The 27,612-nt window shown below is 43.2% G+C and overlaps 2 protein-coding genes across 2 annotated transcripts; one reads left to right on the top strand and one right to left on the bottom strand.

The window, feature by feature from the left end:
- The first annotated feature begins 2,848 nt into the window (after window positions 1-2,848).
- Window positions 2,849-5,226, top strand: LOC117643359. The gene is made up of 7 exons (XM_034382202.1): window positions 2,849-2,998; window positions 3,070-3,280; window positions 3,392-3,786; window positions 3,872-4,594; window positions 4,688-4,760; window positions 4,833-4,998; window positions 5,079-5,226. The coding sequence occupies exons 1-7, from the start codon at window positions 2,849-2,851 to the stop codon at window positions 5,224-5,226; spliced, it is 1,866 nt and encodes a 621-aa protein (XP_034238093.1).
- A 3,622-nt stretch (window positions 5,227-8,848) lies between these two features.
- Window positions 8,849-27,379, bottom strand: LOC117643358. The gene is made up of 3 exons (XM_034382201.1): window positions 27,245-27,379; window positions 25,082-25,258; window positions 8,849-9,013 (listed from the first exon to the last, which is right to left on the bottom strand). The coding sequence occupies exons 1-3, from the start codon at window positions 27,350-27,352 to the stop codon at window positions 8,849-8,851; spliced, it is 450 nt and encodes a 149-aa protein (XP_034238092.1). The 5' UTR covers window positions 27,353-27,379.
- Between the last annotated feature and the right edge of the window lie 233 nt (window positions 27,380-27,612).

The raw sequence follows: 27,612 nt of genomic DNA, 5'->3' as shown, positions 1-27,612 counted from the left end.
GGTTAAAGTTATCCGTGGAGCACTGACATACTCACAGATTTGCTTCAGTTGAAGGAAGAGTTGCCACATTGGATCACTTGGGTCCTGTATGAGATCAGATATTATGATTGGAAGCAATCGTAGCATATTCCAGTTTTGGCAAGCATTCCCACTTAACTTTGTATAACATTTTAATTTTGCAGGTTTATCTCTTGCATCTAATCCTTTACACTGAAATTTATCAATGCGACTATTGAGACAAGGCAAGTCAAACCACCCTTTGGTCTCGATCAAATACTTTAAAATTTTAGCAACAATAACTCTCACGATCCCTTCATGAAGGTCGTGGGCAATGCAGGGTGGCTGGGCCCCAACAACATGGAAATTTATGTCTGCAGAGTTCAAAGCAGAGGGCCTGTACTTAACACCTTTGTAGCTTACACTGCACATTCGTTTGAAGGCAGTCTTGTTCATCAATCCCTTCAGGTTTCGCTTGGAAATGGCTGAGGATCGATTGGCAATTCTATGGAGTCTTAGCTTAGCGCTTTCCTTAGCTTTCTTTTGAGCTTTTAGGCCATCCTTGCGTAGTTTCCTCCACTTCCGTTTTGCAATGATTGAATAGCTGTCATATTCTTGCACAGTCCTCAATGGTTTGGTTTCATATGGTTTTGACTTAAAGTCTGTTTTTGACATGGGGCAAAATCGACATGAAAATTCTGCAGAAGAAAAGTTTTTAACGTAACCACCAATAGTATTTTGCCCAAGTGAATCACCAAGAAGAAACAAAAGGCAAACAGGTACTTTTTTGCCATCGATGTCAATTCCGTTGAGTTTGAGGTCCTTGAGTTCATCAAGTAAAGGTTTCAGAGCCTCCTTTGTTTTATCAAAATCTTTTATCTCTTCCTCTTGAGTTGGTTTGAAGTCATTTTCCAAAATCATATAAACCAAGTGTATGAGATCAACTTTAGACCTGTAGACTGCAGGAATATTACCAAGTGAAAAATAAAATCCAACAGGTTTGTAAACACCTGTAGACGGACCAAAGGCGTTGAAGTCAAAGGCGTCTTGGAACAGAAATAGCTGCAAACAGGGACCCTCATGCAGTTTACGGTGGTCCTGGTAAGCAGAGCCATCCATATAATCACTTAAGATGTGAGAATTTTCAGACTTGTAGTCAAATGATTTAAGCACAGCTGCTTTAACTTTTGGATCCTTCAATAGCATATTCAAAGATTGACGAATAGACACATAATGAGCCTTGCGGCTCTTATCTGTACTAGATGGAAAGAGGTTAATTTCTTGTGGTTCAACAAAGGGAAAGTTGTTTTTCCAGAACTTCAACCGTGAGTAGTGAGTGCCAAGCTGTTCCGCATCTTCGTGTTTGTGATGAACATTAAAAACTGTGTCTTCTTTAAAAGCTTGTCTCACTACTGAGCGTATCACATCCTCTTCCAAGTTAGTTTTCTGAAGTTCCTTATATAAGCCTTTTTTAAGCCGATAATGGCTTAGCTCAGAGAGTACTTTAATTTCCTGAGCTACAGACTGCACTGTAGAAGAAGCTAAAATGAACACTGATTCCATCCTGAGATAAAATCTGGCCAGTTCTTCTTTGATAAGAGCGTCAGGATAAAGATCAATATCTTCTTCAGCATTACATGAATAAGGACCTTCATCAGGTAGAATGTTATTCTCTTCATCATTTTCATACTTATCATCACCATCACCAGTTTCGTCATCATGATCATTGGCATCATCCGCAACATCTACATCTACAATATCACGAGCATAATGATACCTAGAAAGGTGAGTTCTGAACTGCTTGGTATAGGATGACACAGTTGTACAGCCTTCGAATATACATTGAAATGTTTGACCCTTCTTCAGATGTTCGTGTACCATATGCTTTGAATAAAATTCTCTCGATGTGATCCGGGTTGTACAGGTGGCCACAGGGCATGAAAGGCTTGTCACAACAGGTACACTCTTTGGAACAACTCTGGCTACATGTGATTTGCTCCAATGCGTTCGATAGGACTGTACATTCGCTAGACGCACTGAACAGTTGGGAAAGCCACAGAGAATGGTGAAGTTCTTGCTTGACTGATGAATCTTGGCATGCTCACAAAATTGTTGAATGTTTGAAAAAGTGCTGTGACAGTATTTGCATACTTGATCTGGCCCTGGATTCGGCTCCACGCCGGCAATAAGTAGTAGCAGCACAATAACTCCAACTGGAAAAAGCTTTAGTCCAAAGCCAGTGTAGCGGTAACCTCCATTAGAAGATAGTGCAGACTTGGAGCCTCCACGGGGATGAAAGCGACCGATTCGCTGACGATAGGTCTCAATTGAGATACCCATTTTACTGGAATAAAGAGGAAAATGCACAAATAAAGCTCAACATGTTGTAGCTTCCAATAGAGACGAGGTTATGGGATGTACTACTTGCAATGAGGAAAGAAGGTAGGCCGTTTCCCTCGAAAATCTGCACTCGCGACAAGACTAACCACAAAACCTAAGTAAAAATTAGAAAAATATAGAACGTAGTAAACTACAACTAGAAGGATATTTCATTGAATAACTTTGAAATTGCCTCACCGGCAGCACTTCAACGCCGACCCACGATGCAAACACGAACTCTGGGTACGCTGCGACCGTCCGTGAAAAGAGGTTGGTAGCCTTGGTGAATACCTGGGGCGGACGACGTACGACGGAGCGAAAGGACAGAGGGAATACCCAAACTGGTTCTGAAACAGAAAAATAAATAATATTTGACGTTAAGGTCACAGTAAACACAGAAAGTACAGTCATTTTTTTCAATGCAATCACATTTTCACAAATTTCAGGACATTGTAAAAAGAATTGTATGATTATGGAGACGAGCAAATCCGTGCAGTTGGTACACCTTGATCACCGAATCCAACGGAAAGGCCAAAGTAGCCCAGCAAATTCAAAATTCACTGATTGCAGAATTGTAATTCGTCATTCATTAGATTCATTCAACTTTGACAGCAAAATGAGTGTAAGTGTGGCATGCTATTAGTTTTAAGTCTATGTAGGAGCAGCTTCTAAAAGTTATCTATTGTTTTCTAGTTAGCTACCAAGATTTTCAATCTTATAAAAGGCATCTTGACCACCGAAGATGATGTTCACACCATAGTGAAGCATCTAATTTCAGATGAAATAGGAGTGACAAAGCTCTCAGAATTGGCTGAAGTGACACCTGATGTTCTGCCACAGACAGTTAAACTGTCCTGGATTAAAAGAAAGCAGCTATTAGAAGCATTTGCTAAATGTGCCTCAGGTCAGCTTTTAAGTATTGAATCAGGTTAAGTAGTCCATGGCATAACATTAAATTGTTCACGTGTCATGCACATTTAAGAATAACAATCAATCACAACTTTGTTTGGAACAGGAGAATCATTTGGTTCCGCAGAATCGTTAGATGCACAATCTACATCCTCGGCTGGTGCTTCAAACAATCCAAACCCATTTAAGAGCACAACTACGGCATCACATTTTGAGAATGTCACTCACACAACATCAGCAGTACTGCGAAGTGTTGAGAATGTTACAGCAGATCCTGCTGAATTTACATTCACGGTGCCTTGGGGGCAAATGCCTAAAGAAACCATGACAAAATTAAATAATGCCAAAGAAAAGAAAGAGAAGGCTAATCCTGCAGATGTAGAGGCGTTAAAGCTTGCTATTGCTAAGAAGCTTGTAAGTGCTTATCAAAGTCACAAGGAAGTGTATCCAGGCCAACAAAAACATCCTGGAAGGAAGATTTATGAATCAGTTACATCTCAGGTAAGAAATTGACACATATCTAACCAGTTTACTTTTATATTGTATTATTAAAAAATGTTAATTTGAGGTGTCCCATTTTTCCAAGGTTGAAACAAAATTTGGTAATTGTGTTAAAACAATAATTAAAGGTGTTGCTATTGGGAGTAATAGATCAAACTTCTTTCGGGCATTTGAGAGCTGCATAGAAAATCTAATGAAAGCAAGCAACACAGGCCTGAAAAAATCAAAAGTTATGAAGGGGAAGAACTTAGTAGGGGTGGATCCAGATGCATATGACCCAGTAATGACAAAAGATTCGAGAGAAGTACAGGAAGGCATTAAGGAACATCTGAAGAATTTAAGAGATCTAGGGACTGATGTAGATAACTGGCCAGAAATAGTAAATAATTTGAGGGAAACTTACGAATTGCAGAGAACAGACATTCTTCTCGCAACATCAGAAGTTCTTGGTGGTGGTGCTGGCAGAAGTAGTGAGGATGATGACGACCTGTTAAATGAGAAAGCATTTGAGAAACTAAAAAGAGAATGGCCTTTCCTGTTTGAAATGGTTGGCCTGGAGCTTCACCACAACACTCTAACAAAAAGAGAATTGGGTGTGAAGATAAAATCATTTGTTGAGGAACATTTGCGTTTCACACTATATTTTTTGACTTCATCCTCTAACTGTAATGTTGAGAATGTAATACAATGTTTACTTTTGAAGAAAAGACCGGATATCCTTGATCCAGAAAGAAAGTTTCTCTTAATGCTGAATATGCTTGCAAATCACTTCAGGGAGAATTTTTCTTCACTCTACATACCAGCTGAGGTAAGTCATGAAGTAAAATCAGCAAATAACTAACTTTCAAAATACATTGCTTATAAGAAAACAACATACATACAGGGCTATTTTATTTTACAGAAAACAAGTGATCCATCATCATTTCCATTTGGCATACTGGAGGAGAAAAAAGACCCCTGCATAGTAGCCCTAGGTAATTCTACTCTAAGTTATAAATAGACAAAAAACTTAAAATCCTTTTGAAACTAATTTTCGACTTTTACAGACAATGACATTTATGCTGCCCAGAAGTACTATGTATGTGCTGACCAAGTGGCTTTGATTGAGGCTGAAAACCCCAAAGACGCATTTGTGGCAATGATACAGATGTGCTTCGTGTTTGATTTGGAGTACCCACCTGAGCTACCTCTCACGATGGAGTTTATTGAGCGGTAAGATGCAAGTCATCAAAACTTTCCAAAGAGACACGACATTTCCATCCCAGAATGAAATAAGTAATTGATGTTTACAGGTACGTTCTTGACATGGGGATGGTGGACAGCAAAATTAAGAAGAAAGGACGGCAAATTGTTGTGTTATCTGAAAATGTAAAAAAACTTATTACTAAATATGAAGATTTCTTAGACGAGATGAAGAAACAAGGCTTAGATGATCACTAGAGTATACTTTTAAATCAAGCTTTAAAAGACATTCCAAATTGTAAACTTTTTGCTAACTCAACTTAATTAATCAACTTTAAAGATAAATGAAATAGATGAAGAAACAAAGCTTAGATAATCACTAGAGTATACTTTTAAATGAAGCTTTAAAAGGCATTCCAAATTGTAAACTTTTTGCTAACTCAACTTAATTAATCAACTTTAAAGATAAATGAAATCACTAGTGTGATAGAAATGAGATACAAATAAAGAGATTTTCATACCTGCTATTTCCTTTTCACACTTGCCCACCTCCAATGGCATCCTGTACATGTCCATCACCATCAGGATATTTCTTTCAAAAAAAAAAAGAAGTGAATTCAAAGATAGTCATAGGGGACAAATCTTTGAAACTTGATGCACAACCTGAAAAACAAACAGTTCTCTTTAGTTGATTTAAATGAGAAATAAAATAGATGAAAACAAAAGTGCAAAAGAACACTCTACCTGATTAAGTTCCACTTTTCACGTGTTCTTCTATCTGCTTCAATACGGACCCTGAAATTGAACTGAGAGCAGATTACAAGAGATTAGTAATAAATAAAAAAGAAAAAAACTAGCTTATACCCTTACTTGAGACAAATTCCATATCCTGCTTCAAGAATAATCAAATTATGGACTTCGATTGGGAAGCAAAATATGAGCCAGCAAAGGACTAACAAAATACTAAAGTTACTATTTAAAATATGACAGCTTCATGGATAAGAGAACAAAGCACACTAATCAATATTGGGTCATCCCATGTCTGCAGATTGTAATTTATATGCAGAATCAGTGTCATTTATTTTCTGTCTCTTTTAAATTTCAGCCTGATCATACAAGAAACAACAAAAAATATTTATGGAAGAGAATGCAATATTCAGAGAACTAAATAAAATTATTGGTACTTAATTCAAGCTAAAAAATGAGAAAGCTAAATCTGCCTCACGTTGTCAACCTGGCATCAATGTTTCTCTAAGAAAATAAGATGGAACATCAGGCTGCTTACTCCCTTCATTTCATTCTCTCTATACACTGAGCTAGCATCATTTGCTTTACGGATCGTTCTTCACCAACAAGAAAGATTAGAACTCCATAACAAAGGTCCCTCTGTAGACTTGGCACAAGGGATGAAGTATCTGGAAAAAAAAAGCAAAACCTATATTAATTAACATAAATACTAAGAGAAAGAGCAAAGGTAAAAAAAAATATGTATAGCCATATGTATCAGCGGCTCATAGGTTTTACTCCAGTCACATCAAATACAGTATAACATTCCACCACCGTTTAGGAAAATAGATTGCCAAATAGAATTGCAATAGATTGTCGTTGAGTTTGTTCCACTACAGATATAAGAGCAACTTGAATTGGTCTTACCTTGTTATTATTGTTGAAATTGCCTTTGAAGGAAGAAAGAAGAGTTGCACTTTGAGATTTGAGGAATACTTTGCTAGCTTCAGTCATCAAAGTCATATCAACAAAGCTTCCCAATCCAGTTTTGTAACAGAGAAGTAGTCCTCAGCAGATGTCATCACAGCAAGCGAATATCAGACGGTAACTGATGATGTACCAGCCAATAGCAGATCACGGTCCTAGGTAAAAAAACAAACAAAAACACACAAAAGTCAACATATAGAAGCAAAGTTTTATCAAGCAAGGCAACTTTGAGAGAAGATAAGAAAGAGAAATGATAACAGGCAATCATTTATAAAATGTTTTCATTCCTAAGCCAAACAAATTAGCTGTATTAAATTATCATTGAATGCAACATGGAGCTGTTTTAAAGAAAGTATTAAGATATACTAATGACATCTATTAACTTTTAGAAAGGCATTTCTAGATGTGTAAACAACAAGTAAAAACACAATCAAGAGCAATATTGGTGCTCAGATCTAGGGTAAATATAACCTATATCATCTGTAGAATCGTTGAATAGCCTAAGCATGTTTTGGGATGCGAAAAGCTACAAGACGAATAAAAATGAAGCAAAAAAGAGCCACGTAAGGAAAATTAAGGTCAAAAGGGCATTACTTGCCATCTTACGCATCGAGAAGGTAGGAACAACTTTCTGTAGCACTAACTAGTGTGGTCGCTTGAAAAAGTGCAAGCAGTACATTCTGACTCGTAGAATTCACACTCCACACTCTACTAATGATTCACACGCACGGGAAGGCATTTCTTCTCTGACGACTCAACAAGACGACTGAAATAGTGCTCGAAACTTCATGAGGAAAATGTTTCTCGACTCTTTTCCTGCCTTTTCCCAGGGACTCTCACAAAACATAAACAACATCTACCTCCCCTCTTCTCATACCCACCTGTAGAATTTCTCATACGACCTAGGAATCTTTCATAACCGCTCCACAGGCGCGCTAGGATTCGAATGTCGGCAGTCCACGCGAGTGTCGTTCCTTAACACTTAAAAATGGAAATTAAATAGAAGATACGCCAATATAAACTTACGATGCCCTCAGGGCGACTTAAAATTTAACGTAGAATCATATTCCGTCCTCGTTTTTTCAAAGTCACAACAGCTGACGACAGGACGACAGACGACAGGCGGACGCACTAAGAAGAACGAAAGAAGAAGAATCGTCACACTGCTTATTTGCAGTTTGACAGACAGTCGTCTGCAGCTCGTGGCGCAACTTTCTTTCCCAATGTTCAATGTTTGAGTCCAGGATGTGCAGTCAGTGGTTGTTTCCTTTGACAGTAGAAGCAGTGGGTATTGTCGTGGTTGTGTAAACACTCCTGGCTCACCTGGCAAACCTGGAGAAAAGCATGAAACTCAAGTTGCAAGAAAATAACAGACCTCACAGGGTGCTGCTGAAAAGAGAGGTTTGTCTACATTTCTTATTCTTCAAGGTGCTGACATTGAACTTGCTCAAAGGAAGGATTGTTCATTATGGTTAATATTTGCCAGGCTCCATTACTTATTGTAATGGTTTAACAAAAGTAGTCACCTGAACTAAGTGTACACCCATTTCACTTTACTCAATAGCCACCATCAATCGACTTCACTTGCCGGCAATGTCAGGTCAGGATAGAATCCTAGATCTAGGACTCTATTTCACGAGAAGTCAGGAGAAGTGACGTTAGCACTATTGTTCATTTAATCTCTCAACAAATGAAATTCTTGCACCAAACTTTTATTTTTGCATCGTTTTGAATTTTATTTTGCCCGTTCTTTCGTATAACGTTAAGATGGTTTTGATTTGAAACTGAAAAAAAAAACCTCTGAAAATACATTTAACGGGTAATGCTCACTAAATATTTACCAGACTACGGAAACAAACACAGTGTCGCTCCGTACACAGGAAATTTCTGTGCACAAGCAATCTGTGGATTAACATAACGGAATATCTCTGTAACGGAACAGTCTAAAGACTTCTGTGTACGGAACATTTCTGTCACAGAGGTGGTCCGTAGTGTATCTGTACCAATTTTTTTCTGTGCCAGATCTGTGGTTTACTACGGAATTTCTGACAGTGAAGGAACTTTTTCCACACAAGTGTTAAAAAAAATAATTAAATAGCCCCTTTTTTACTTTACAATAACCTTAACCACATACAAATGCCTACTGTAAGTTCATCATATTTCCTTACTACGGTTTCGGAATCGCTTCGCAGTCGACTTCGAGGCATAGCACAGGAGTGCGGCTGGTGCTGGAGCTGCGGGACGTCACTCGGAACCGGTAACGCCCGTACGGTATTACTGGGAAGTTGGGAAACGTCCAGCTCACCGATTCGTTCTTCACAACGTAAACGCCCTGAAAAGGTTAAATATTGAATCAGTAGTTCGAGTCAGCATGATAATGGATGATTTTGCAATCCGCTCTACAAATCAAAGAGTGTACATAGTATGCTCTAACTGGAGCATGCCTGCAAGCACGCTCTAGCTAGCGCATGCCTGCCAAGCATGCACTAACTAGAGCATACATGCCAAGTACACGCTTCCTGATGCAGAAAACTCCCTATCCCTTATGCGGTAAATGTATGCTTCAGTTAGCGTGTACATGGCATGTATGCACTAGTTAGTGCATGCCTGGCAGGCATGCGCTAGTTAGAGCGTGCTTGCAGGCATGCTCCAGTTAGAGCGTACCATGTACACTCTTTGATTTGTAGAGCGAGCGGTAGACTTCTTAACAGCTCGGACGATCCAGCTGAGAGCTTTTTTTATTAGGCAGGACTTAACTCAACATTTGACTAACACTGCTGTCATAACGTAACATAAGACAATGTTCGCTATAGGTTAAGGGTACGGACTCATGAAAGTACTTGCAAAAGTATACCCACACAAATTCGAGACACAAAAAATGATGCACTTATAAGGTAAGTTCCTGTTATTAGGTCGAAGACATGTCCTTCCTTGCTTAAATCAAATCTCAGCTTTTTAGACCTTAATTAGTTGGTTCAGAAGAATGCACCTGCCCGCACTGTTCAGCCTTCGACTGTCAGTCACATTGGAATGAAATTTTGTGCGGCCGTAACATTTGCCCAGAACACGGCACCACAAAACTGTGCAAAAAAAAGTCCAGGGCGTTTCATTACTTTGGCTACAAAATGAGTCATTTAGCCGGTCTTTTCAAGGGTACGGCTGAACTGACAGAGAAAATAACACGATTATTTTGTATGTCCCGAGTTTTGGCCATGTGTTATGGCCACGCGAAATTTCAACCAAATTGGAAGAACGGTATGGCGATACCAGGTAGAGAGACCAAATGAGCGGACACTGCTGTCGGCGGCTTTCGGCATGTGTTGGGAGCCGAAGCATTTTTCGGCTGCCGAAGATACCCGAACTCGTCACCGAACGCTCGTTGAAACCTCTGTTTCCGGATCGACACCCGCTTTTTTCGGAAGCAGTCCAATAGAGACCCCCGCCTCACCCCTCGCCCAGCAGCTGTCACAAACCATTCCGACAGGTGCTGCCCTCTGGTAGTCAAAGGTTCAATTTAGCGGCTGTCGTTCGGCTCCGAGCGACCCGTCGGCCGCTCTTCGGGGCCGCTCGGCGTCCGAGCCTGGCGAGCTTTGCTGCACGGTTTGCCGTGTCCGCCCGCCCGGCTCGGCACGAAACGGAGCCGAACGAGCCGAAGCTCGCACCTTCGTTTGCTTCCGGACAAACGGACAGCCGGTGATTCCGTGCGTAGGGGGTCATTTCAGGTCACCGGGGCCTTGCGCCTGAACTGAGGGTGATTTGATAGCTTGGGCAATTCAAATTTGTTTTACTAAAAGAAGACCATGTCCTCATGTGGATAAGTCGATCTAAGTTTTGTTTATCTGGGTTTCGTAAGCTGCTAAAGTGTCGTTTTGTAAGTTCCGTCATGGTCACCAACACCTATAAGACAACATTGCCATGCTGTAGTATATGACTCAGCCACATCAAAAGAAAACTGGCTATTTCACTCTCTCCCCTGACTTATCTTCACAAAATTACGGAGGGTGACCTTTGTATCATAACTTGTTGAACCCGAAACAGCCTTTGGGAAAATGTCCACCGTTTGACCATGTGACCTATGCTGTTTTTACAAATGACGGTCTACTGGGGTTCCTTTTCATTTTAGAAACTCGCGACCACTTGGATCGAAAGAACTTCAAAAACACTTCCAGAAGCTCGTGCCCACGGGACCTGGGGCGGTCAAACGACGGTTCCAGGCCGTCAGAAGAGTTCAAAACGGTAAGGGTGTAAAAATGGATGTAAATTCCGTTTCGGGCCGTAGCTCCTCCATCTGAGGGAGAAAGTTCCCACAACCTTCGCTGAAAAATGCTATTTTGGATGCTGAAAGTGACACCGTCAAAAGTTTTACCTATCTTGTAACCCAGCGGTTCAGGAGACTAAATACTTCGCTTTGTAAATTCCGTAATCTGTAAATTCCGTCATATTTCTGTAAATTCCGCCGTATTTCATAGGGAGTGAAAATAAAAGTCAACTTGTAGCGCTGCCACGCTCAGAGGGGTACTGTGGGTACTATGTATGCCATCTACACCAAATTTAGCCCCTAAGTTGAACTTTAAAAAAGAACATTTGTACATCCAAAATGACCCCCTACGCACGGAATCACCCAGCCAAGTCCGCTCGTTTGGTCTCTCTAATACTAGGGGTACGCGCCGTTTAGTCTGGGCGCGTAGTGTGGCTGAGCGATGCGAATTGACATGGTTTGTGCACTTTGGACTTTGCTTGAGAAGAAGAAATGTGCATCTTAAGGACTCATATTGAGTGAACTTTAGACCAGGGGTACAAATGGAAGTGATTTTCGTTATCAGAACACCAAAAACTGCTGGGATCAATGCCAAACTCGATTTAAAAATTTTGGTCCAAAATTGGTTAAAATTCGGTTAAATGTGAGTCTGGGAAAAGTTTGAAGGTCATTTTTGAGTTCAGCACACCAAAAACTGCAGGAAACAATATAAACTCGACTTGAAAATTTTGGTCCAAAATGACCTAATTTGGGATGAAAATATAAGTCTGGAGTCGAAATGAGAGTGATTTTCGTTATCAGCACACCAAAAACTGCTGGGATCAATGTCAAACTCGATTTAAAAATTTTGGTCCAAAATGGGTAAAATTCGGGTAAGTGTGAGTCTGGGAAAATTTGGAAGTCATTTTGAGTTCAGCAACACCAAAAACTGCAGAAAACAATATAAGACTCGACTTGAAAATTTTGGTCCAAAATGACCTCGTTTCGGATGAAAATATAAGTCTGATTGTCAAAATGGAAGTGATTTTTGCTATCAGCACTCAAAAAACTGCAAGAATCAATGTGGAATTCAATTTAAAAAAATTGACCCAAAATCGGTTAAATTTTGGGTCTGGAGACTATTTAGAAGTCAATAATGAAGTCAGCGCACTGAAAACTGCAGGGAAACGCATGACTCTCAAATTAGAAAGTTTCGCCCCAAATTGCGTAGCTCTAGGTGAAGTGTAGGTTTGGCATTGAAATAAATGTAGCTTTTGTGACCAGTACACTGAAATCTACAAACAACTATCTAGACTCAATTTCTGTACATTCCTACACTGTCTTCATGAAGCACCCACTGTCATCACCAATTCCCTGATGCCACACCAATGTGAATCCCTCAGTCGAGTAACATTCAATTGCCAGCATTGAATCGCTTAATTGGTTACTCGTATGATTGGGTCACTATTCGATATCTCTTTTTTCTTAACTAATGAATTCTCAATTTTATAAGTAATATCTATGAAACATTTTGTCATTCTTTCATTGTGAACCAGTGAATAAAACAATATTGATTGGCATGGCATACGTTATCACAGTTAATATTAAGAGAGTCAGTTTAGGGTAGGTTGATCTGAACCTGTTAACGGGGACCAATTATTGTCAAATCCAGTGATTCGTCTCATAGAGTCCAATGCCAAGGCTACCCAAGGCTTAATGAACCGACACAATTTATCTTACTCAGGTATGCAATACTGAGTAGTACCAGTTATATTGACTTCAGTGAAGTGAAAGGAATCGTCTCATTAAATCCATTCACTAATTCACTCACCGCTCAAAACCTGAGTCGTCTCTTTGAACCCAATATCAATTCAAACTCTATTAGGATTAAATATACACAACCATACATTGATTCTATTAATAAACACATGTTAGTACTTTGGCACTCTTGTCAGCCTGCAGCATTGCAATAGAATGTATTTCTCGAGTCCAAACTAAGTATGCCTGCTAATGTCAACACAAGTTATTTATGCATTTCCCTGATTTCCTCTACTATGAAAATTTAAAAAAGAGGATGACACTATAGAAAATGAAACAAGTAGATGCCCACAATACAAAAAGGTCAAAATAAAAACATTCTTTTTACACTGCTCTGTCAAAGTGCACTGATCTGAAGAAGATTCCCCTCGAAAGGGGGAGGGGGGAGAGGGGAACGAAACACGTAAATCATTTTCACTGCCATTCTCCATATTTCGCTGTGTTGATACTCTAAAAGGGTTTTAATCATTCTAGAATGTGGAAAAACTATGGCCGATCTCATTTCCAAACCCTTCTGCTCGTTATTTTGTTTTATTTGCTTATTTGCTTCTGTCCCGTATTTGAGAGCCGCGGCCGCAGGTATGAGAAATTCGTGAGTGCTGAGTGCTGCCAACCTAACCATGCTAATAACCTGATTCAAAAGTATGTTTTGAATATTTCAAACGATACTAAACAACGATTTGAAACAAACTCGTGTTGAGGGGGTACTAAGGCGACGTTAAATACGAAATCTTGAAACTATAGCCACTGTAGTTGCTGAGAATCGTTGGTGAGTACAAACAGACTCACAGACAGACAGACAGACAGACAGACGCACGACCAGTCACTTTTCAGCGCGCCCAAACACGGCAAGGGCTTCGCTATCGCTCAGCCAAACCAGGTGGATGCAACGGACAAGGTAACGCGTGAAACCATGCGTCCGCCGCAATTGCGAAGGTACCGGACATCATCGTGATATAAGAACAGGCCGTTGATAGTACAGCATTGAGCGCCGATAGAAAAAGCATGAAATTTCAGTTCCCTTAAACTCATTAGGCTTCCCGAATCTCACACAAAATCTATGTGTGTACACAGTACAGTTGGTTCAACCGAGGATTTTCTTCAATAGTTTGGTGTACTTTTCAGTTCGTTTCATGGTGTGGGCTATGGTGTTACTTGCGGTAGGGGAAACTAGATAAAGGTATGTCCGGTCGCCGGCGTATCTTAGGACTAGCTGGCTAATGTTAAGAATAGCCACGGCACCCCGGCTAAGGTCCGGCAAGGGGTGTCATGTCTTAACATTAGCCGGTTAATGGGAAAGGCTAGCTGGGGGTTCTCGGCTACACGGCAAAAGTACCGCCTGGGATTCCCAGGCGGTGCCTGGAAAGTAGGCCCTTTTTCCCATGATGCGCCTGGGAATCCCGGGCGGTACTTTTGCCGTGTAATGTTGCGACGCTAGCCGGCGCGACTCGGCTAGTGTCATTGTCAGGGTGCGGGAGGCGCCGGTCCCGGGAAAGCAACGGGCGGCACCAAAAAGAAAATTTGCTGGTGAAAACATAGAACCATTAGACTGCACAACTTTTGACTCTCCAAAATGCAAGAATTGTTGAGCAAGAAACAAGTACTCTGCAATCTCAAGTGTGTGCCAGGTATGCACTTCTTGGTGCATGCCTGCAGGCACACACTTCTTTTCTGCATGCCTAGCAGGCACACACTTCTTTGCCGCATGCCTCAGGCACACACTTGCATAAGCAAGCCTAGGCCTGGGCGATTATTGGTTGTAATCGTAATCGGCCGATGAATAAAATAATCGCGATTGGTGTCGATTAGCAGTTCGGTAATCGGTAATCGAAAACGTACACGATTAATCGAAAATCAACGATTAATCGGGGGAAACCGATTATTTGGAAATTGACAAACAAAGGTTAATACTCGTACTATTGTGAAAATAGCATGTAATAAGAGGATAGGAAAACCATTGGCGCAACCTCGAGTGTCTGAGACAGCTTTTTCGTGCGTTAACTGAAAACTTTTCAAGACTTTTCCGCTCAGAATTTGAACAGGTGATGCATAGAATATCCGATAATGAGACGATTAATCGATAATCGATCATCGTTAAATAATCGGTCAATCCTTCGATTACCGAACCACTAATCGGGGGTTTTGAAATAATCGGACGATTAACAAAATAATCGCGATTATTTTCGATTATTCGATTAATCGCCCAGGCCTAAGCAAGCCAGGCATGCAGAAAAGAAGTGTGTGCCTGCAGGCATGCACCAAGAAGTGCATGCCTGGCACACACTTGGGTTTGCAGAGTAGATGACGCCGGATTTGAAGACCATGAACAGTACAACAAAATTATAACAGAAGTGAAAGATGCCCAAAATCAACGCCAAAACCCCAAGGCTTCAACGCTAACCCGTACTTACAACCGCCTTTCGTCGGTTTCAGAAAAATGCAGTGGTGAAGGTTGGTGATGTTGAAATTTTTTTTTATAAGCTTAAGCTTATAGTGCTAATGAAGGGTGAGGAACAGCTGTACTCTGTTCAGTAGAAACCAACTTCGGGCGGCTAAAGAGAACTTCCTGAAGGTAGAGGATGTACCCGACACAGAGGTAACTCTGCGAGCGACAGCAACGGGTTACAGCAACTTGGGGGCCCAGGCCGCCTACCAGCGATGTAACTGCTCTACCGGCTGTGGTACAACCCCTTGCTGGTGCAGGAGGGCAGGACGCCTCTGTACCTCCAGAGTGGTCCAATGGTGTATTGGTCAGCCCACAAGGCCGACGAGCGAGGATCCGATGGTTCGTATACCGAGATATTCGGAATTTCCGAGTAAGAGTACTGCCGATAAGTAACGCACAAGTTCCACCAAAGACTTCTCTCGCAGAGGAGTGATGCACGGAAAAAAATAATTAGCTGCACAGGTAAAAGTTAGCTGTACAGCTAAAAACATTCGCTTTCTGAGAGATAAGTAATTCCTTCGCTGTACAGCTAAATTTATTAGCTGGACCGAATTAGCTGTGCAGCTAAGCCATGTTAGCACTAGAGATTCACAAAATTTATCTGCTCGGGTCAACTGACCCGATCAACCGACATCTAAGCCTTATGACTAATGTTGTTATTGTTCGATGGATATCTGCCGGACTCGAACCCGAGTCTGCCGATTGAGAGGCGCGCACGTTACCTCTACGCCATCACGCCATCTCCTCGACGTCGGGTCTTCTACCTTGAGACTATCCTCGCCGCTTAGCCACCTCGGTAGCTAACGAAATTTAGCAGGATGGCTAAGTCTACTCGGCTAAACTGCAAACTGCTTTGCTAAAATGCTTTGCAGAGCAGCTAAATAAAATTAGCGGGACCGCTAAATATTAGCTGCAACGATAAAACTTTTAGCGGTGCAGCTAAATCTGTCTAGCTAGTGAATATTAGCTAGGTTAGCTAAGTAATTTTTTTCCGTGTGATTCAACGTTAAAGTTCTGTGATTTTGTCTGAATTTTCTGGAGACTGGCCGTGTCTAATTATAAAGAGCACCTAGTTCTACATTTTCAGACCAACCAATTCTAACTTTTCAGACCAACCAATTCTAACTTTTCAGACCGTCGAAATGGTCTACATTTCAGAGCCACTTACTGTTATCACTGTACAGGGTAAGTTTTCTCGATGTGTCAATAATTTGTAGATAGCTTGGGCACCCCGAGGAGGTCATTTTTCACCAATGAACTAGTGGGCGCCAACGTCTAGGTACGGAGATAATTGGTGTTTTGTAATAGGCGTTCGCATGGGAGTTCTTCACTAACCCGAATTATCACTTGCCCGAATTGTCACTAACCCGAATCTTCACTAGCCCGAATTATCACTAACCCGAACATCCCACAAGGGAGTTTCACTAACCCGAATTGTCACTAACCCGAATTATCACTAGCCCGAATTTCCTGAAGTAGTTCCGTCCTTTTGCCATATTCTGGTTGTGTCTCACTAGCCCGAATTATCACTAGGCCGAATTGTCACTAACCCGAAGGCCACGTCTGTGGAATAAGTGTTTCACTAACCCGAATTGTCACTAGCCCGAAACTCGGCACCGGGGTGGGGGACGTATCGGCTTCTGCTGGGTTAGATCTGCCGCGAATAGGGCTGGTCTGTCGCGGTTGGAGTAAGAACTGTCGCGGTTAGAGCAAGATCTGCCCTAGTTAGAGTAAGATCTGTCTTAGTTAGAGTAAGATCTGTCGCGGTTAGAGTAAGATCTGTCGCGGTTAGAGTAAGATCTGTCAGGGTTAGAGAAAGATCTGTCAGGGTTAGAGTAAGATCTGTCGCGGTTAGAGTAAGATCTGTCGCGGGCCCGTTAGGTTAGGTTAGCATAGCATAGGTTGGACAATTTAGTTTCAGACACTCTTGAAGACACTAGCTGCGGCCACCCCCTCCACCACATTTCGGGTTAGTGACAATTCGGGTTAGTGAGACAGGGAATGGAAAAGCTCCGCTTTCGGGCTAGTGACAATTCGGGTTAGTGAAAATTCGGGCCAGTGAAACAACGCTCCTGCACGCATGTTTTCGGGCTAGTGATAATTCGGGCTAGTGACAATTCGGGTCAGTGAAACAAATTTCGTTTTTGACCAAATGGTCGTGTTTTCGGGTTAGTGATAATTCGGCCTAGTGAAGATTCGGGTTAGTGACAATTCGGGCAAGTGATAATTCGGGTTAGTGAAATAGACTCGTTCGCATTTGCGAGATGGGCACCCGCTGCCACTGAGGGTCGCAGGACTTCACGAGAGGGTGTCGCGGGTCCAGCGGGGATGCTTCGAGACTCGCGGGGGTGCGGCGGACCTTGCACTTGTCTTTTCGGGGGGTTGCCGAGGGTCGCAAGTGGCTGTCTTGGTGGCCTGCGTAACAGTGGACCTCACGGCTGTGTTCGCGAGGGTGGCGCTCCCGCGAGTACTGCGAGTCCCTTGACACCCACTCATGAGGTCCCTCCACCCTCAGTGGCAGCAGGTACCTACCTCGTAGGCGCGAAGCTAAATTACAAAACACTTAGTAACTTGACGTTTGCGCCCACTCGTTTATTTGTGAAAAAGGGGTGCCCCTCCCCTCGGGGTGCCCAAGCTACCTACAAATTATTGACACATCGAGAAAACTCACCCTGCACCGTCAACGGGGGTAACTTGGGACACCGCGGGCAACTTGGGACAGTCTGCCCTGTACACCTTGTTTGTGCTGCCATTCAGCGAAGGAGGTTCCTAGCGTCAAACCCACGGCAGGATTTTGTTGCAGAGGGCTCAGGCCACGCGCGGAAAGGTGAAAAGGTGCATAACATATCACTGTAAAAAATGTTGCAAATTTTTGAAACCCATTGGCATGCGAAATTTTGCCACCCAATGTACAAAGACTCCAGTTGCACCCAGTGGGTTGCAGAAGGCCACTGTACCAGCCCACTTGATGAAATACATCGACCCGTTGGACAGCGAAATTTGCTATTGTGTCGTCGAAAATCCGTACATCTGAGACGAAATTCATGATTTGGGTGATTTGGGCTCTGAGCTCACCCACATGTTCAAATTTAGTATCTTGTGGGTTGAGAAAGTTGCCGTCCACGTGAGAGAATTTACACATGTGGAGATTCTCGGATGGCCCACCATGCCCACCTCTAGAAAAGTTAACATTGTGGTTAAGCTGAGTTCCTCAACTTGCCCACAAATGCAAATCATCCATCGAGGGCGCCGCTAACGGCAGACGGTCTCGAGCCAGCTGGGTCAAGTAGCCTCCGCCGAGCGTCTTCGACTAGCTAGCGTGGTGGCGCAGTGGTCAGAGGGGTTGGGTCCTGAGTGGAGATTGCAGGTTCGATGCCCATGCACCTCGTGATTTTTCTGAGGTCAGCCCGCATTTTAAGACACCTCAAACCGGGATCTACACACGTGGGCAAGTTGGGGAGCGTCTTGCGGCCAAGATGCAAAATTTATGCACCTTGGGCAGCGGGAGGGCCTACTGTTGCCCACGTGAGAAATTCACTATTTGGGTAAGAACGGTTCCCTTATACACCCATTGGGCAACAAAATTTTGGCGCCAGTGGGTTACTGAATTTCGCAACCCTTTGGGCTGTGAAATTCGTGATCGAAGGGTGGGTGCAGGGGCGTTTCAGCACCCAAGTAGCAAAAATTTGCAACTTTTTTTTTACAGTGACAGTTAGTACTTGAGAAACGGGAAACTACATAATAGGGTAGTAGTAAGGGTGTGGAAATCTGACGGGCTATCTTGGGGTTGTGGAAATCTGACGGGTAGGCAAAGTGGAGGGGGGTAACCCATCGCACCTAATTTTGGGTGATCGGTATCTTGTACGAGTCTAACCTCTAAGTGAACCTTAGCAGGATTGAGCAGGTCCTCATCTTGGTCGGGCCTAACCCAACCGAACCTAAGTCGCGCGAGGGGCCTAACCTACCCTGGACCCGCCCCTGTCTCCGTGGCGGAGCCTAACCCAACCTAACCCCCCCTTCCGGACCCGCCCCTCTGTGACTGGGACTTTGTCACCTCACCTAATTCAGGTCTGTACCTGTGCGCCACCGCCGCGGTCGCACCTGGTGGCGGCACGCAGACACACACGCGAGTGCGGTCCGCCGCCTCGTTTTGAATGCCGCCCGCCGCGACGCGAGCGCGCCCTAGTGGCGTCGACTGTAACTAGGCAGTGCGACTGTGCGCTTCGCCCGTGCGCCACGTCAGTGCAGACGACGCTCTACAAACCTTCGTTTTTCTTGTCCTGTTATAAATATTACGTATCACAGTGATGTGCTATGATCGGAACGACATTATTAGTCAGTATGTACACTTACATTTCAACCAGCAAGATTATTCTATTGTGAAACAGAAGTTCTGAGTCAGCCGTCTGCTACCGGTGGCCGATCCACTGTGTGGAAAGCGGAAAGAATCAACAGTATGTCTCAAGGTGTTTTTTCTTGTCGAGTAAATCAAACACGGTAAAATCGAATCTCCATGGCTGTTATTGGCTGAGCGATAGCGAAGCCCGTTACTCCAGTGCGATTGAAAAGTTTTGTCTGTCTGTCTGTCTGTGTGTGTGTGTACACTACTCCTCCTGAACGGCTCGGCCGATCTGGCTGAGACTTTGCAGGCTTATTAGCAGGGGCGCCCACAAGTTTCAGGACGGTGGTGCGGGGACCTCGAACCTCCCTCTTTTTGACCAGTTTCGAATTTTTCCAATATAAGGTCTCTCCTTTTCCTTCTCTCTTCTTCTTTCCATTTCCTTTCTTCTCTTTCCTTTTCTCTCCCTGCCTCCCTCTCCTCCTCCTAACCTCCCTCTTTTCTGAATTCACGGTGGTGCGGCCGCACCTCCGTAAAACCCGTGTGGGCGCCCCTGCTTATTAGGTATGTTCTTGGCTCGGCACACGCGAAATTTCACTATCCTAGCTCAACTAGTTCAGTTTTTATAGCGGAAAAACACCTAAAAACGGCGAAAAATCGAGTTTTCTGCAGGTAGATCACCTCCACTGTTAAAAAAGTTATGAATTTTCAAAGCAATTTTGATGACAATTTTCCGAACACGGATATGAATTTTACAAACATTGCAATTTTCATAACTTGATGCGAAAATTCGAAACAATTTCGTAAAATTGACAATTGTTGGTAATTTTAAAACCATGTTCTGAAAATTGCGAATCTTAAATGTTGATTTGGAGCACACAATAGTAATTTTCCGAATCCGATTGTAAATTTCAAAACTAGCTCAAGAGGCGTGGCCAAGGGGCGCTGGTAGAGTCATCAGGTAGCTGACCCTCCGCCTCCCGTGGGACGTGGTAGCACAGCGGTAAAGAGCTTGCACCACAAGTCAAAGATCCCGGGTTCGAAACCCGCTGATCAAAAGCAAAATCGGGTCAATAAATGGCACAAGGCCGCTTAGGTGTTCATATACATGAACACATGGTTGTCCTTTTGCTTAACTGCTCTAAAATGACCTCGCAAACGCGAATATGAATTTTCATAACATGATATGAATTTCATAACGTGATTGTAAAACAATTTACAATCATTTGTGATTTTAATTTTCATAACAATTGTTTGTGAAAAAAAATGCCAACCAATGTTATGAAAATTACAACTAATTTTTTTAACAGTGTCTGTCTTGAAGAAAGGGCGGTCTGGGGGGCGGAGCCCCCCAGCTTCGACAAGTTAAAAAGTGACAAGGGTCAAGATCGTGTTATCTGTAGATGAAGCAACTCTATCTAGAATAAAGGGGGTCTGGGGGGCGGAGCCCCCCAGCATGCAACACGTAAGAAGTAACCGACGATGGACAAGCCAATGCCTGCCGAAGGCAGGCTAGCGCCGCAGGCCAAGGTAGGTACGCCAGGCGCGGATTGGAGGAACAGGCCGCGAGACATCGCGAAGCCTGTTACGACTAGACGCGGTCTGGCGTAAACCTACCTTGTTTATATTAGGCGAAGCGTATTAAGTGTTTGAAAGTCGCAAGAAGAATAGTGTCTCGGAAACGAGACGTCGACGTTGATTGGTTGCCCAATTCCGAAAGTTCATTTTCGTTCTTTACAAAATAAATGATATTTATGTATGGTTGAAGAAAAAAGATGTGTCGGGACGATTTATGATTTAATTTTCACTGAACTTTTCTCTACGGTTCGCTTGAACTCATCCAAAATCATGTTTTGAAAGAGAAACCACCTGTAGCGCTCGTGATGATTGGTCAGCCAGCCGCAGCGAGCGGGAGCCCAGGCACGCTGGGCCAGTGTTTGGCCTGCCTTCAGAGTGAACACGCCGCCATGGACGCGCTTCAAGAAGCCTACGCCTCTTCGTCTGAAGATGATGTCCCCTCAGTGTTAGGCGATGTCTCGAGGGACCTGTTCCTCGTATGTAGAGTGAAACTCTGACCGTTTGTGTCATGGATTATTTTCGAAGGGCGAAGCTATGCCCGATTTCCTACCGGCGACGAGGCAATTCTAACCTCGTCGCCATGTTGGTTTTCACTGCAACTAATGTTCCGTTTTATTTTCCCTTTTCCAGCTGTGTGAAACTAGAATCAGTGCCGAATTTTCGCGAGTGTCAGTGTTCCGTTACTCTAAAACCGCGTTCTCGAAATGTGTCGCGTGTGTACTGTGGCGCCAGTGTTCACTTTCCTTGTTTGTTGCGGAGGCTTCGCCGCCGCTGAGTGTCGATGGAAACTCCGTTTCTGTCGCTGTGTTCTCGCCTCGTTTCTGGCGACGATGTTAACTCTGTTTCTGTCAGTGCAGTGCTCGCCTTGCTTGGCCTTAGCCTGCCCATTATTTTTTCTCTTCTAGTGTTTGACGCCGTGCTGTGTCGTCTCCATTGTGTTTTTTTAGATTGCAGTAAATTCCTTAGTATTTTCTCTAATGTCAGGCGGCTTTGCCGTGGTACGCCATGCTGGCGTACAAAAGTTTGGTTATGTTGCTGTTGTTCACTGAGTTTGGCGTAAGTGTGTGTGGGCGGGTGGGTTCCTCGTCAACTTCTTCACCATGAATGAGTAAGTCAAGCTGTGTCAACAGCTCAACTGGCAGCATGTGTGTTTCTCTAATTGCATTTGCACTTTTAAATGCTTTCAACAAAAAAACGCTAAGTTTGTCTTGTCTCCTTCACTGTTAAAAACAGTGCTGTAAATTAACAGCACTTATGCTGTTAAGTTTGATAGCAGCACGACTTGTTTTATTACAAGCATGTTGTAGCCCTCCGTGCTGTTTTCTGACAGTTCGATTGTAATAAAACAATACTTCTTTGGAGTCTTCGACGATGTCTTCCCAACATTTGTGTTGATTTCATCGTGCTGTTATTAAACAAGACACTTGTAACCTGACAACAATATATGTTTTAAGATTGCAAAAGGCTGTTTCTAAACATGAAACCTGTTCAACGACAACACAACTATTTTGAATGACGATTACATTGTTGTTACTTGACAAGGAAATTGTTATGAAACGAAAGTGCTGTTTCTGGATGGGTTTCCCGTTCAGACACAAAACAATACTGTTGTTTTATAACAGCATTACTGTAGGTGATTGTGTTGTAATATTACAGTGGATTTTTAACGGTGTTGCTTTGTGTTCTCACCAACCTAAACTGGACGTTTGACTATTAAGCTTCCATTTTCGGTTCGTGTTTTGTATATCTATTTGTAATGAAACTTATATTTTTTACCCTTAATGGTTTCAGTCGAGTGATGACGACGACACATCCTCATCTGGCTCTGGCGACACATCCTCATCTGGCACTGGCGATACTTCGTCATCTGGCACTGACGACACTTCAGCAGACAGACAGGGGAATGCACCCCGCCTGTGGACGACACTTCAGCAGGCAGAGAGGCAGGGGAATGCACCCCACCTGTTGACGACACTTCATCAAGCAGAGGCGAATGCACTCCCCCTGTTGTAAGTACATTACTTATGTCATGGTTGAATCTTGATATTTTACTAGTTGAGTTCCTGTTACTGTGTCTAATCTTTTTGTCAATATGTTCACAGCCTTTCGTCCCCCCTCCTTGTGAAGAGACAGTCAGCTCTCCTCCGCGGCTGCCTGCCCCACCGGCATCGAATGACCCTCTAGGTCTGATGAGCATGCGTATCCTGCCTTCATGGTCCCCACCACGGCCTCCATCTGGTGTGAGTATCCTATCTTTTCTTTTTTTTTGGTTATTTTAAAATTTTTTATTCTGCCAATCCCTTTTACCTCCTGGGAGCGCCAGGGGTTCTGCCACATATATTGGACGGGCAGCGGTCTTCTCCGCCCTGGACCCAAACCCATGCGCATTTACGCGGGGACCCCGAACAAAGTGAAGCCCTCCCTCACTCCTGGGAGGTCCTAGGTTAGATCGTACCGATCACCGAACTAGGTGCGATGGGCCCGGACGTGCGGGGGGGGGGGTGTCATGCCCCCCCCCCTTTGGCCACTACACAGCCACCTGGAAGGTAGGCAAATTGCGTCACTTCCCCCCTGAAAGTAGGCAAAAAGCATGGCCTGACCCCTCCCTTTCAAAATTTCTGCGCACGCCACTGGGGTTACCCCCCTCCACTATGCCTACCCGTCAGATTTCCACAACCCCGAGATAGCCCGTCAGATTTCCACACCCTTACTACTTAGGGTTTTTGACAAAATTTGTCAAACATTGACTAGTTGACCCTGGTGCAAGGAGTAAAATGCAGATTTGGCCGATTAGGCTCTCTGGGTTGTGAGATCAGACATAGACAATAACGATCGGAAAAGGGCGTTGATTTCAGTTTTCCCATTCGGTCCAGACTTCAATTTATCAAAAATCGAAATTTTACGGGGTAAATTGGGACAGTCTTCTCCTCATGTTTCCGGCAGTCCTTGTCTCCTAAGATGTGTCTAAACCAGTCCCTGACATAACTTAAACTTCGGATGTTACGCTGATGATTTAAAGAGATGCCTTGCTCTGCAGTTTTGTCTTCTGGTAATCAATATTTTGAACTTTTCAAAAAATGCCTGGAAAACACCAGAAGAAAAGAGAGGTCCACGTAGAGTTCTAGATATAGTCCAATATCGGTCCCACAAGAGTTCCTAGGCCTGAATTCTTGGTCAATATGTTGTGAAATGTATTGCATCTATTTACATCAAAAGATGCATGGGAATGTAGCTAATTTCCTACTGTCCCAAGTTACCCCCGGTCATGGGGTAACTTGGGACACTCTTTCGAGACCGCTTGTAAACGATGTAATCGAGGCAAATAAACCAGACCAGCATGAAATCACGGGGAAAGGGTCAAACATTAACATAGTTAGGATTCAATGGTCTAGGTTGAGAATCTTACCTCTGGCGTTCAAAAAACGTGAAAAAGTGTCCCAAGTTACCCTCGCTGACGGTAGCCAAATTTTTTTCTGAAATTTCGGATATTTGTTTTTCTAACAGTGAACTGGTGCGTTTCTTAAACTGCAGTTTAAGAAACGCACCAGTTCACTGTTAGAAAACAAATATCCGAAATTTCAGACAGTGTGACAAATTCTGATTTTGGCGGCTCTCAACCTGCCCTTGAATTTCGTTCAAAGTTACCTTGAACATTCCGTACACACTAAACTTCTTACGGATACATCCTATCTGTATTACGGACATTTTTGTGCAATTGCAATTACGGATAGATTTTGCTTGTAATACACAGAGTAATACAAAGAGTTTTACGTCCGTACCATACGGATATTTTCGTCTGTATGTTACGGACGTAAAACTCTTTGTAATACGGATGATTTCATCCGTATTACAAGCAAAATCTATCCGTAATTGCAATTGCACAAAAATGTCCGTAATACAGATAGGATGCATCCGTAAGAAGGTTAGTGTGTATAGATGATTGCACCTTTTCCGCAATTACCATTTTACCGCAAATACGAACCGCTGGTATGACACAGGGAATCGCCTTGTCTGTCGGTGCTCCGCTGTACTTCGCTACGACGCGGAAGAAGTCCGGAGCGTGTTCACGGATCGCAGTGCATCCCAATTTAGGGAAATTGAAGACGAAGGCGTTCTCTTTCCATTGATTGTTTGATCGCACGGCCAAGTCCACACGAGACTGCAACGTGCACAGAAAGAAGTCTACGAAGCATACGAAGAAACCGAAGGCATTGTGTTAAGTCAACGAAGAAATGCTTCGTATAGGAGAGCAAAGAAGTTCGTTTATCGAAACAATTCTACAATGCCTTCATTTGCTTCGTGCATTGTGGCAAAAAGCTACGGAAAATTCTGTTAACAACTTCACTCTCATTCCAGGAACGTGACATCACGTTCAAACGAATGTGACAAAGTGTCACGTTCGTTTGAGCATTGTGTCACATTTCTTTCGATGCACTCTCAGCCTTTTACTGACTTTTTCTCATCAGCTTACGCATTTCTGTAAGCAACCATAATACTTAGTATTTTTTGTCAGTATTGCTTAGCAATTGCTAATTACTGTACTGATATTACCGTTTTCTTAGTAAATTACAAAGAAATTTTTACGTATTTAAGAACTTAATACTAAGTATTATGGTTGCTTACAGAAATACGTCTGCTAATGAGAAATAGTCAGTAAACGGCTGAGAGTGTGTGAATCAGCCACTAATTAGCTTATTCACATACCAACGAATGTGACACAATGCTCAAACGAACGTGACATTTTGTCACATTCGTTTGAACGTGATGTCACGTTCCTGGAATGAGAGTGTTGTTGTAATATTCTCCGTAGGGCCTTACAGACGGAGTGTTCCCCGTAGTCTTACAGATAACAGGAAAAGTAGCGATATGCATCGGCAACTCTGGCCCGTCCCGTACATTTAGAAATGTGTGGATTTCGCTAATGTTTAACCCTAACGGTATTTGAACCTCAGTCTAGGGTCCAAATTTGTGTTATTTTCGTCATCAGCACCCTCAAAAACATCAGAAACAATGCACAAACTCGAGTAAAATGATTGTTCAAAATATACCCCACTGGGATTTGAACCCGGGTCCAAACTTCTCCGATTCACTTGAAACTGGCACCGTTTTTTTTTCTCGTCACCCTGATTCCAAAAAATACCCCTACATGCCCTGCTAGCTGTATCCGTTGCCGAAATCCCCTTCCACCCCATGTAGACCATGATGCACCTGCAGCAGCGCCCCCGGGGCTCGGATCGGATTTGCTGCCACCGGGTGGTTCTAAGGGTCACCCAAGGAGGCTGCATACCAAATTTGGTCAAGATCGGACCACGGGAAGTCCTCGGACGAACGGACGGACGCACAGCAGGGATCATACTATATGCCCGTCCCTCCGTCATTTTTTTTAAAAAAAAAAAGCGGGACGGGCCAAAAACTGTGAGGTCCTAGACGGCAAATGCACGGTCAAACGGACGATACTGTAAGGGTTCTACGGAGAATGCAGCGACCATACGGAGACCATTAGTAAGGGGTCTATGGAGAATCTTGGCAAAAAAATTTAGAGAACAGTCCGTACCTTTTTGTCAGTGTAGTTCCGAAGCAAATGCTTCCTAGACCACTGTGGCAAAAAGCTACAGAAAATCCTGTAAACAGCTTGTGGTTATTCTCCGTAGGCCCCTTATCAATATTCTCCGTAGGCTCTTACAGTATTTTCTGTAGGACCGCACAGTATTCTCCGTAGGACCGCACAGTGATCTCCGTAGGACTATACAGTCTTCGAGGTCCTACGGAGAAGACTGTGCGGATTTACAGAGAATACTGTGCGGCCCTACGGAGAATACTGTAAGAGCCTACGGAGAATATTGATAAGAGGGCTACGGAGAATCCTGGCAAAAAAATTAACAGGATTTTCCGTACCTTTTTGCCACAGTGACTTTTCGGAATGATAAAAATTTTCTTCGCGATGCTATAGGGTTCTCAGGTAACTAACTCAGGAAGTTAAACCGGAAAAAAGGAGACTACTGTTGTCTGCGTCAGGCGCAGATAATCTACCAATAACGGATAGAGTAAACGAGAACTAAACGTGAATCTGAATGTGGTGGAGCCTTATGGCGTCTTCCTTCGTCTGCCAGATTAAAGAGTAGTAATAATTTCCTTCATATTATACCCAGTAATTGTCCCTCATATCTTCTTTGAATGTCAAGTTTCCGGAAATGGTCTGCAGATCGTAAGGCCTTGCTGGGTTGAAGTGGCTGGCACGGATGAGCGCTTCCATGGTTCCATCCGATGGGCAGGCGTCGAATTTATGGCCAACTGCAATGTACGGGCCCTGGACAGTAATTATTTTTAGACTAAATTAATTATGTTTGTCCGTGCCACGGTAGAATGCTAGGAGTGACGTGAACAGCCGCTCCAAATTAGCGGCCCCCTTTTTAGCACGCAGCTGAGGTTGCGGCGAGGCCGCGCGAGGTCAGCGTGTTTTGCTGACTCGAACCGCTAAAGGGTCTTTCGACCACAGTTTCCTTTATTTCCAAC

Source organism: Thrips palmi, unplaced genomic scaffold (assembly GCF_012932325.1).
Source record: "Thrips palmi isolate BJ-2018 unplaced genomic scaffold, TpBJ-2018v1 HiC_scaffold_17, whole genome shotgun sequence".
NCBI classification, from domain to species: Eukaryota; Metazoa; Arthropoda; class Insecta; order Thysanoptera; family Thripidae; genus Thrips; species Thrips palmi.
This window is presented reverse-complemented; position numbering and strand designations above follow the sequence as displayed.

Bases quoted from the DNA above. Each gene is read 5' to 3' on its own strand.
- LOC117643359 (XM_034382202.1), top strand. From the start codon at position 2,849: ATGGAGACGAGCAAATCCGTGCAGTTGGTACACCTTGATCACCGAATC. The intron at 2,999-3,069 runs GTAAGTGTGGCA...ATTGTTTTCTAG, and splicing joins ACTTTGACAGCAAAATGAGT to TTAGCTACCAAGATTTTCAA. The intron at 4,761-4,832 runs GTAATTCTACTC...CGACTTTTACAG, and splicing joins CCCCTGCATAGTAGCCCTAG to ACAATGACATTTATGCTGCC.
- LOC117643358 (XM_034382201.1), bottom strand. From the start codon at position 27,352: ATGGAAGCGCTCATCCGTGCCAGCCACTTCAACCCAGCAAGGCCTTAC. The intron at 25,259-27,244 runs GTATAATATGAA...TGCACGTTGCAG, and splicing joins ATATGAGGGACAATTACTGG to TCTCGTGTGGACTTGGCCGT. The intron at 9,014-25,081 runs GTTCGTATTTGC...TAACCTTTTCAG, and splicing joins TTCCCTGTGTCATACCAGCG to GGCGTTTACGTTGTGAAGAA.